Raw genomic sequence first — 12,106 nt, 5'->3', positions numbered from 1 at the left:
TTATAACCATATCTTGTCATCCAAAGGGATTACTGCAACACTCTAAGGTTAATTCTAAAAGAACAATCTTGAGGTTACTTCACTATCTCCCATATACTTACAATTAAAGACTTGCAATAGTTAGTAGTTAGATCACCAGAACCTAAATTTCCAACAATAGAAAAGATTTAAAAAGCTAGATCCAGGGAGGCAACATTCCTGCCTGACAGACTAACTGAAGGTAAAAATGATGCTCAGCATGCCTCAATGGCAGTAGAAACAGCCTAGAATATGAGACATGTTATAAAGAGGTAAGACGGGGAAAACTGGGATAAATTGGGCATGTCTATGTTCTAGAGATCTCTAACATCCAGCAGAAACTCTCTAATGGATAGAACTGCTTGGTCGATTTTAACTTATGTGTACCTTTTAGCAAAGACAACATGAATAGTAGGTCTCATTAATTTTCTTCAGCATTTCATTATGAAATTAAATTAAATAGACTACATAGATGAAACAGGTCTATGCACAATCCCTGCTAAAAGGATATATCAGTATGATCTGAAAAAGATGGTACATTTGATACTGGCTAGAGCTAGCTGTCAAGAGGGGATAGTTCCCAGAAAAGCAGACTGTCATTTTCAAAAAAAAAAAAAAATAAACTTACTTATTTTTACTTATTTTGTTTTTACTTAAACAAAATCACACACACACAAAAACAAATCTAATAAGCTAAATAATAGGACTGTCCCAAAGTCAGCAAAGAAATATAGCACTAACTGTCTGGTTTGTCAAGGGCAAGATGACAGAAGATACTAGATAGAGAGCCAGGGTCACAATCTATGTGGGAGCTAGAATTAAAAAGATGAATCTACAGGTAAACAGAAGAAGTCAGTAAGTAAAGAAAGAATAAAATGACACTCAGAGAACTAGGAGAATATCCAAGAGGCCTATAAAAGAAACAGCATGACCATCCTCAATAGCTGCCTAGTTCCCAATGGCTTTCCTCCCCAAGTAAGTTTACAATACATCTTGTAATTGGAGAGCCTCTGCTACTCACAACCACAAGAGTCCAACATAAGTCACGTGTGATAACCTCTTCCAAGTATTTCCCTTTTATTCTCTAATACGGTAACTGTTATTACTGACTAAATAGCATCCTTTTCCGAAATGGATAGAAGCCTCCCTTTCCTATGACAGAGAACCCATTCCTTGTGGTTTGCATGGCTTGGTGTTAACCACACAACCCTCACCCTCCTCAAAATACACACACATTCACACTCCCTTTCTGTAAACTGGCTCGTACATGCTCCCACCTTCACACATGCCCATGTACTTTCTCTAAAGCACTTACTCTCCTACATACTTTCCCACATAAACAGGAGTGACTGTGACTAATGCTCAAGCAATCCGAAGACACATTCCACTAGCCTCAATGATGTGTTCAGGGCTGTGTACCAGGCCCCAGGTAAACCAGTATTAAGTTCTTCACAAGACTCGCATATAGGAATATCAATGGCCAAACTGCCAGGTCTATGGAGAAAAACCTACTGATCAACAGAGAAAAAGGCAGAGTCCTAAAGATACGCAGTATGTGTAACCATACCATCCTTGCTCATCAGGGCCAAGTCATTCTTCTCCCTTGAACTTGAGAGCTGAAGTCCTGAAGGAGTCCTAATATATACTCTTTCACAGCCCTAAGTCAAAGATTTATGGCAGACCAAGGAACTCGTTCCTCTACTCAACTCTAGTAGCAGTAGTCTAAAGGATTAGGAATTTCCAATAAATTGACTTCCTAATCATGTAAATATAAAATAAAGTGAAAAGCTACTCAAGAATCCAAAGTTGAAAAGTAAAGACTATAATTGCTTCTTACATCCTTCCCAAAGATCCCTCAGAACTGGCACAAAAGGGAACAGACTGGTCCACTGTTCAAGTTTCAAAAGCTAACATACCTTCCCAGCAAACCTGTAATTTTCTGATACTAACCAAACATACTTTCACAATTCAATAGCACTTCCAAAATTATATTTGTCTCTGCTTTATTTACTGTCTGTCTCTCTCCACCAAGCACTATGAGAGCAGAAACTGGAGGGTTTTGTTTATAGCACTTAGTATATGACAGGTGTGCTAGAATAGTTTAAGAATGAATGAATGTAAAATGCCAGTTCCTTTACTCGTTCTACAATCATATATTACTCTTGACTAACAACTCATTATCTATCAAGCACCCTACCTGATACTATGGAAGCTACAAAGATGAGATATGAACTCAGCCTTCCAGAAGGTAGTTCCTGACCTCTGTGTAAACATGGATCCTTTTGGTTTTCTGATGAAAATATGAGCACAATATACCAAGAAAAATACTTAAACATATAGACTAAAATTTTGCATTAAATTTCAAGAGATTCACAAGGTAAAATTCCAGGTACAGTAAGATAAGTTTAAAAAATGATATACAGGGGCACCTGGGTGGCTCAGTTGGTCAAGTGTCCAACTTCAGCTCAGGTCATGATCTTGCAGTCTGTGAGTTTGAGTCCCACATTGGGCTCTGTGCTGACGGCTCAGAGCCTGGAGCCTGCTTCAGGGTGAGCCTGCCCCTCCCCCACTCATGTTCTGTCTCTGTCTCTCAAAAATGAGTAAATTAAAAAAAAATGTTTTTTTGTTTTTTTTTTAACACATTTATTTTTGAGACAGAGAGAGAGACAGAGCATGAACACGGGAGGGGCAGAGAGAGAGGGAGACACAGAATCTGAAACAGGCTCCAGGCTCTGAGCGGTCAGCACAGAGCCCGACGCGGGGCTCGAACTCACGGACCGTGAGATCATGACCTGAGCCGAAGTCGGCCGCTTAACCGACTGAGCCACCCAGGTGCCCCCCAAAAAAATGTTTAAATGATATATATACAGGAGTACTGCAGTCCTTTATTTGTTGATCTGAGAAAACTTAGAAAGGTGACCAAAATACAAGAGAAAGACCAAAGAAGTCTCCCAATATTTTCAGAAAATAGTCATAAATTGGGAGAGCCTGTGCATAAAAAGGCCAGGAAGGGATATCAATGTCTGTAGTTTGATGAAGCTGCATAAAAATCCAAGCGGTTTTCAATACATAAAGCCTAAGATAGGATATTTCTCACTACAAGTAGAGAAAAAGAAATAATATTGGTAGGTCATAAAAAGGTGCCCAACTACCTCCAGGCTTTCAAAATGTTTTCAAAATTAAAAATTAAAAAATTAAATGCTTTCAAACCTTGCACTAAAATGTTTCATTGATTTAAGTATTACATAATAACTGTAATTAGTGATCATTAAATTTTTAAAAAACATTAGCAATAAGTAAAGTACATACGGGTACAGAGAGAATAAACATGGGGCAATATAGCCTATATTCTGAAATTCTGAGGAGATATTTCTATTGGATCATGACGTTTCAACCAAACTATCACCATCCTTCTAGGAACGGTTTACAGTTTAAGAGGAAATAACCACACGAGACTACTTTACAAACCAAACCTATCAGGTGCCAATAAATACCATTCTGTAATGAACAAGTTTTCTCCATCTGCAACAATAAAATGTTCCCAAACGTCAAGTAAATAGGGGTCCTAAGAAACTCTACCCATCTAATTTCACTTTCTACTCCTCTAAATGCAATCAATTAAAAAGATTTCAAGGGTGCCTTGGTGGCTCAGTTAAGTGTCCAACTCTTGATTTCAACTCAGGTTTGTGAGAATGAGCCCCACATTGGGCTCTGCACTGAGTGTGGAGCCTGTCTGGGATTCTCTCTCTCCTGCTCTCTCTGCCCCTCCCCCCACCTGTGTTTGCTCACTTGGGCATGCACACTCTTGCTCTCTCAAAAGTAAATATTTAAAAATAAATTAATAAAAAGATTTCAATTATGGGGCACCTGGGTGGCTCAGTCGGTTAAATGCCTGACTTCAGCTCAGGCTGAAGATCAAGTCATGATCGCGTGGTTCATGAGTTTGAGCCCCACATCCGGCTAGCTTAAAGTTGACATTGCAGAGGTTGCCTGGGATTTTCCGTCTCCCTCTCTCTGCCTCACCCCTCACTCTCTCTCTCGGAATAAATAAATAAACTTAAAAAAAAAAAAAAGATTTCAATTACTATCGGACAAAATTTTCTGACATGTGGACAAACACACACACACACAAACACACACACACATATCACCAAGGTTGTAAATCCACATATGAAATCTTTTCTAAGAAAATTTAAAAAAAAGTAGCAAACTAAAGTTGATGCCCAGCATGAACAATTTTCAAACTTTAGAGTTAGAAGCAACCTTAGAAACCTTAGCAACCAGATCAATCCTTGCTTTTATGTTAAAAAAAAAAACAAAAACAAAACAAAAAACAAAGCATAGCAAAAGTCTGCCCAATAACAGGTTGAGAAGTCTTCAAATTTATGGAGGCAGATACAGGCCAAATGAGACCAGAATTAGTACCGTAACATCTTTTATAACATGCAAATTAAGTTTAAGAACAAACAGAAGTACTTACGTTAAGGAGTAACTCATCTTTTGTTTTAAGAGGGAAATTCTTATTTTCCTTCTCAACTTGTAAATCATCTTCTCCATCTGACAGCAGTGGAGGAAGTGACAGACGAGAGGATGATGATGAGGAAGATGATGAGGACGAGGAGGAGCTTGAACTATCTGAATCTGTGTCACTGTAGGGGAGAAAAAGTTGAAAACTTAGTAAAGCAGTAGTAAAACAGTACAAATTACAAGTGTTCAACTAGGAAATATCTACTTTACTATGTATTTACTGTTGCTCATATAATTCAAAAGCTAGCATCTCGAAATTGACTATGATTTTTGGAAAGTAGACTTTAATCCATTGGTAACATTTGCAAAACCTCTGCTATAACCCAAAACCTTTTTATTAAAATAGTCTCACACATCATACATTTGTCTTAATGTAATTATGCATCTGACAAATCACTCACAAAAGAAATCTCTGAACAAGAGACCTTTCTTACTACTCAATGACCAGAAGATCACTTAATTGCCAATAAAATGTTCAGTTTCATGCAACTTGGGAAACTCCTGAAAATTACCAATCATGCTGACCACTCTACTCTCTAAATTAGCCCTTGATTTCCACAGCAATTACCAGTAACCCTCTTAGTTTAAATTGTTTGTTGATTATGTCCCTCAGCACATTTTATGTTTTTAAGTCCATCCTCATTTCTTCTTCTTTGTCCTCTTCCCATGGATAACCTCATCCATTCCAATGATTTCAATCATCACTCCTGTATAGATAACTCCTAAATCATCGGCTTTGATACTGAAAATTCTAGGCTCCACCCCTTATCTCTGGCTGTACACTGGCCACTTCTGTATGAATAACCTACACTTACCTCATACTAGCAACAAGTTTAAAAAAAAAAAAAATTCTCCCTACTAAACCCGCTTCTCTCCTTGAGCTACTATTTTATTTCATTGCTTAGTCTTCAATCCACTCACTATAGGTAGAAAAGTTGGAATCATTTTGAGCTAATGCAATCTCACAGTGATAAAATACTATCTTCAGATGGCAAACTTCACTCCTACTCCACTTCTCACTCCCATTTCCACTGTCACTATGACCATATTTGGGGGAGGTCCTCATTTCTCACCTATCTTTGTGTAATAACTGTATAACTGGCATTAACACTAGTAGTCTCTTTCCACTACAGTCAACCCTTCCTTCTACTGCTGTTAACCTTCACCCTTTCATGACCTTCCCTCCTAATTAGTTCACACTTGCTTAAAATAAAAAATAAAAAAAAAAAAAATCCATGATTGGACATCAGATCTTAGGGAATTATTAATTTTGTTATGTGTGGTAATTGTGATTATGTAAGAAAATGTCCCCTTAGAGAATGCATGCTGAAACATTCAGGGAGAAAGTGTCATAATACCTATAAATGACTTTAAAATGGCTCATTAATGGGGCACCTGGGTGACTCAGTCGGTTAAGCATCTCTTGATTTCGGCTCAGGTCGTGATCTCATGGTTGGTGAAATGGAGCCCTGTGTTAGGCTCTGCCCTGACAGTGCAGAGCCTGCTTGGGATTCTCTCCTCCTCTCTCTCTCTCTCAAAATAAATAAAGATTTAAAAAAATAAAATGGCTCTGAAACTAACTTCTGAAATGTTAATAAGTATTAAATCAAGATGACAGCTGTGTGTTTGTACCATTCTTTCCATTTCTTTATTAAGAAAACACTAAACAGAGAAAACCTTTAAAACTTTCTCCATAAATCTACGCTGGGTGCAAGACACAGGCCATGCTCCTAGTGTATTTCAGAGCCCTCTGCAATCAGGTTCCTGATAACCTTTACAATCCCATCTCCTGCCACTTCTCTAGCACAGAAGCATATAAAACTTCCCAAATTCCCTTATTTTCACACCTCATGCCATTATTTGTGCTATTTGACTGGAATGTCCCCAGGGCAGAAAAATTTCATTCTTCTTTATAGGCTCAACTCAAATATTACCTCCTCTGAAGCCACCCCCTACCCACCAAAGGTACACTTATTTCTTTCTTTGTCTAGCACAGCGTTTTTTTTTTCAAACTGCCTACTACAGCCAGTCCATACTATTCCATAATTCATTGAAAAACAATGGACTATTAAGTGCTTGAAATTAAGACATTAGTTCTGGCAAGTATGGTCTTTCCTTCTGTTACCAGTGAACTCCTTCCCACTATTACTATTATCAGGAATCTTCTCCTCTATCCCTGATCATTCCCATCAGCATATCAAAACTCTACACTACCTCTGTTGAATTCCTCCAGCTATGGCCTCATTTCTCCCCTTAAAGTTTCTTGACACGGTTGTTGTTAACACATGCTGTCTCTGCTCCTTTACTTCCTATTCAGTCTTTACCCAAAAATGGCTTCCATCACCACCACTCCTTGACAAGATCACCAACATTCCCCATGTTGTGAAGTCCAGTGGACATGTTTCTATCATCTTAATTAACTTCTCAGCAACATTTGACATGGTTCCCACTGGCTTCCTCAAAAAACTTCCATATTTTGGCATCCACTATGTTAAGGGGGTATTCCACCCTCGTGTGGCTTCTTCTGTCTTCACGGCTTTACATATGACCTTCACTTGGGGCACCTGGGTGGCTCAGTCAGTAAAGCATCCAACTTCAGCTCAGGTCATGATCCCAGTGAGTTCAAGCCCCGCGTTGGGCTCTGTGCTAAAACTCAGAGCCTGGAGCCTGCTTCAGATTCTGTCTCCGTCTCTCTCTGCCCCTCCCCCACTTGTTCTCCCTCTCTCTCTCTCTCAAAAATAAACATTAAATAAAAAATGTCGTTCACTTAAAAGAGACTAAACAGACACAACATCCAAATGCACTGTTTGAGAATCTTGTTTGAATTCTAATTCAAACAAACCAACTATTAAAAGACAACTAGCAAAATATGAATACAGACTGGCTATTAGGTGGTATTAAGGAATTAGGGTTAATTTTACTACATTTGATAATGACATGGTGGTTGCTTAACAAGTACTTTATCAGTCAGAAATGTAAAGAACATGTAGGTAAGGTGACATGCTGTTTTAGATTTCCTTTAAAACTCTCAGGTTAAAAAAAAAGATAAAACAAGATTAGCAAAATAATGGAAACTGTTTAAGTGTGGTGACGAGTACATGGGCATTCATTACATTACTCTCTACTTTCAACAAATTTGAAATGTCTGTAATAAAAAGTTAAACTAAATCCTATTTGTAATCTGATGTTCAACTTTACATCTCTAGTCAAGAATTGTCCTCTGAACTCTAAACTTATTATCCCATGCTTCCCTGACATCTACAATTAGCTGTCAAAGAAACCTCAAATTAACTGTTCAAATTAAACACTCTTATTTGTCTCCAGCCCCCACCCCAGATAGGTTACTCCCCACTTCACTAAATAGCATCACCAATGTCTCTTTGTCTAGCTCACTGCCCCATCTATTAGGGCAACTTCAAAATATTTAACCCAGACAACAATGGTCATCATGAACTCATGCAACATCTTTCCAACTACTTCCACACCAACCCCTGTTCCACTCTTGCTTCTCTGCTCTCACTCTTTTTTTGAGAGAGAGAAAGCAAGAGGGCGAGTGCAGGAAGGGCAGAGAGAGAGAATCCCAAGCAGGCTCCAAACTATCAGCACATAACCCGATGTGGGGCTTGAACCCACAAACCCTGAGATGATGACCTGAGCTGAAACCAAGAGTGGGAGACTTAACCGATTAAGCCACCCAGGCACCCCTCTTCTTTCACTCTTGAATCCAGTTCAATTCCTTCTCTACAGAGCAAAACTTATTAGAATATACACCTGAGAATGCCATTTCTCTGCTTAAAATTCAAAAGCTTCTCTAACACTTTGAATGAAAACTTTAACATGGCTACAGGGTCCTACAGGGTTGGCCTCTCCTATTACTTTCTCAATGTCTCACTTGTCCCTTCACTGTAATTCTCACCACCTCTAATTTATGTATTGATGTGTTTAGTTTTAGTTTTGGTCCCTCTCTCTATTTTATTCACCTATTCAGTATCCCACATGACACTCAAATACGTGTAGATAACGTTCAGTGTGGTTTAGTAACATCCTACAACCTTAAGTCCTCTCTCACCACATGTGTCATATTTATAAAAAAAAAAAAAAAACCTGTTTATAAAATCTATCCAGATCATATAATAATGCTAAATAACAACGTTTCCCTAATTTCACGAACACGTGCTCCCTGCAAGAATTCTACGAATTAACAAAACTGTCAGGAGCCAAACGGGAAATGTCTGAAATCCTGTAACTGGTCCTTCCTTAACTCATCTGGCTAAAAAAAAAAACAAAAAAAAAACCACACTCTAAGCCTGTTTGTTTGTTTGTTTGTTTGTTTGAAGATCCGTCAAAACTCAAAATCATAAACGTAAAAGGACACACGCCAAACTGGTTATCGAATCCATCATCCTCAGATTTTTTTTTTTTACGATCTATACATAGGACCCTTCAGACTACCACATTTAAGAAAGAAGGATCTGATTATTAATCTCGGATTCACCACGCGATTTGCAGAAGAGAGAGGAATGGGCGGTCCGAGCTACTTGTCAACACGTGCTCAGTAAGCTTAGCTACCTCTCCTCCCTCCCTCCCGGGCCCACGCGAGAACCCTCTCAGTCCCTGGCCTCGCGCCTCCCCCCACCCTCCGGAGATCCGGGACCCCTAGGCACCTGACCTGTCCGAGTCTGAATCCGAGTCCGAGGTCTCTAGAGAGTCTGGGGTCGGCGCCTGCTCTGCGGAGCCCGAGCCGGTGACGCAGTTCCCTCCCTGTGGCGGTTCTGGCCTTGATTGCGGCGCGAGTTCAGGCGGCTGTTCCTCTGCAGGCTGAGCCTCCGCGGCCTGCCCGGTGTCCGGGGACCGCTCACCCGACTGTGGTGGCGGCCGAGGGTCTGGTACAGGTACACAGCTCGGAGACAGCACCGCCTGACCCTGGCTATCTCCCAAACTGGTGCCATTAAATTTCAGAGTTTCCAACTGAGCGGCAGCGGCCTCCACCACTTCCATGGCGTCGCGCCGGAGACCCAGTCGGATTCACCTTCAGGGCCCTCAGAGAGGCTCGCGGGTCCCTCGGGAAAAGGACAGAACAACAGGGTTCCCGTCTGTAACCGCGCCAGGGCCCGACTTCCCGCGTTTCTGGGTAACTGCACGCCTAGCTGCCTGGAGACACGCCCCCGCCGTTTACTCAGCGGCACTTCCGGGGGAGCGTACGACGTGACCGGACGCGACTGCGCTCACCGGGGGCGGGGCGGACCCGCGGGGCCCTAAACCCTCCGTTTCATTGCGTCCCCGGGCACTTTGGGGTCAGGGGGCTGGACGTTCCAATTATTGCATCTGGGACAATTCAACTTCAGGCTGAGATGCGAAGGAGGGCTTGTAGGGCAAGGGAGTTACCTGATTGCACGAGTCACTGTAAGTAAGAAACTTGAGCCAGAAGTCTGGAACAGACACTTCTAGTAAACTTCATTAAAGTTAAATCGATAGATAGATAGCAAGCGCGTTAACAATCATCTGAAAAAAATTACTGCAACTATTCCTTGTTTTTCTTCAAAGCACTCTCAAAAAGAGCAGTAATAGTTGACTGAATGTTGCTGCTTGTTGATGTTATGGTAAGATCTATATTGTAGTTGATGGTGAGATCTATATTGTAGTTGATGCCACTTAATAGAAAGGGTAGGATGGGACTAAAATGAACAAACTTAGCATGGAAAACTGTTTAGATCGTAAGGAAGGTAAGCAAAAATTTCTTAGGATTGAGGCAGAGATCGGAATTCGATGGTATCTTTTTCAAAAACGATTTTTAATGTTTATTTGAGAGTGTGAGTGGGGGAGGGGCAGAGAGAATCTCTAGAAGGCTCTGCTCAGAGCCCGATATGGGGCTCCAAGCCACAAACCGTGAGATCATGACCTGAGCCAAAATCAAGAGTCGCACATTTAACTGACTGAGCCACCCAGGCTTCTCTATAGTTATCTTTTTAGAACTTAAGTTTAACGTATCAGCTCTTCAGGAATAATAAATAATATCATTGTTACCATTTAGTAAGCATGCATATGTGCCAAGGACTGTGCTAAAGATTTGTCAGTTTTTTTAGTGAGAATATGTCCTGTGCACACCACATTAGCAGACCTTCACAGAAACATAAGAGTAATACATCATATCAGATCTTAAGGAGCTTACAATGTAATTGAAGTAAAAAGGTCAATGCCCAGAAGATAACTAGAAAAACATTTGAAATGTGAAATACAGGATGCAAATTCAGCAGTCATAAGAAGTTCAGTAAGACTGGTAGGCTGTATCATGGATAACCTCCAAAGACAAGCAGGAATTTAAGCTTGAGATACCACTCATGAATGCAATAACTAAAGTTTAGTTTTCCCAACTAAATAGACCTGTGTTCAAATCTCAGCCCTACCATTTCCTTATTGGTGTAATAGTAACCTGGAGGCTCCTGGATGGCTCACTTGATTTTGGCTCAGGTTATGATCTCACAGTGTGTGAGTTTGAGCTCCACATCACTGTCAGCATGGGCCTGCTTGGGATTCTCTCTCTCTCTCTCTCTCTTGCTCTCTTTCTGCCCCTTCACACTTGTGCTCTCTCCTTCTCTCTCATTCAAAATAAGTAAATAAACTTAAAAAAAAAAAAAAAGTAACCTTATGCAGGTAGCCTGACATATCAAAATCTCATTTTCCTTACCTATAAAATGGAGATAAAAATACTATCTCATATAGTTCATGTGAGCACTAATTAAGGATTTATACAAGAAAATGCCACATATCAAACACACATTAGTGTGAAAAATGGTTGACAAATAGAACAATGAACATACTTATGAATAAAATGACACTTCAGCGACAATGATCTTGCAGAGATATGTGGTGTCAATGTGAAAAGAGAAGAAATTTAAGTCAGAATGTCCTAGCCAGATAAGTCTGTTGGATGGCTCCAGGTTAAATACTGAAAGTCTGAACCAGTGCTAGAGTCAATGAAGTAAAGAAAATTCCCAATATTAGAAGAATCAAAGTATTCTAAAATTTCTAATTTTTTTCAGTGTTTATTTGTTTTTCAGAGAGAGAGGGAGACAGAGCATGAGCAGGGGAGGGGCAGAGAGAGACAGAGACACAGAATCTGAAGCAGGCTCCAGGCTCTGAGCTGTCAGCACAGAGCCCAAAACAAGGTCGAACCCACGAGCTGAGAGGTCATGACCTGAGCTGAAGTTGGACCCTAAACAGACTGAGCCACCCAGGTGCCCCAGTACTCTAACATTTCTAACTGAGGAAACTAGAAAGAAGTTGATATTAACCAATAAATATGGAAAAGTTGGAATGAGATAATGAGTTTGTAGTTGAACTTGAGGGAAAAAAAATTGGACAGTTAATTGAAAATGCCAGTAGCATTTGCAAGTATGAGACCAGAATTCAACAGAAAGGTCACAACCAGGAGTAGAGGTTTATGAACAAATAAAATACCCATTTGTTCATTCAGTGATCATTTACTTAGCACTGCCATATATTATGCACTGCACTATGAACTGGGCATACAAGAAGGTGGATAAATCAATACAGTCCCTGC

At 40.2% G+C, this 12,106-nt stretch overlaps 1 protein-coding gene across 1 annotated transcript in view; it reads right to left on the bottom strand.

The window, feature by feature from the left end:
* Nucleotides 1–9,720, bottom strand: part of NAF1 (nuclear assembly factor 1 ribonucleoprotein) — a 43,381-nt gene extending 33,661 nt beyond the window's left edge. Inside the window, exons 1-2 of the mRNA XM_040471328.1 lie at nucleotides 9,215–9,720; nucleotides 4,499–4,667 (exon numbers count right to left, since the gene is read on the bottom strand). Coding sequence (XP_040327262.1) covers nucleotides 4,499–4,667; nucleotides 9,215–9,543 — 498 coding nt within the window. The 5' untranslated portion in view covers nucleotides 9,544–9,720. The remainder of the gene's footprint in view (nucleotides 1–4,498; nucleotides 4,668–9,214) is intronic.
* Nucleotides 9,721–12,106: the final 2,386 nt, after the last annotated feature.

This window comes from Herpailurus yagouaroundi, unplaced genomic scaffold, assembly GCF_014898765.1.
Source record: "Herpailurus yagouaroundi ecotype Mexico unplaced genomic scaffold, PumYag 28, whole genome shotgun sequence".
NCBI classification, from domain to species: Eukaryota; Metazoa; Chordata; class Mammalia; order Carnivora; family Felidae; genus Herpailurus; species Herpailurus yagouaroundi.
This window is presented reverse-complemented; position numbering and strand designations above follow the sequence as displayed.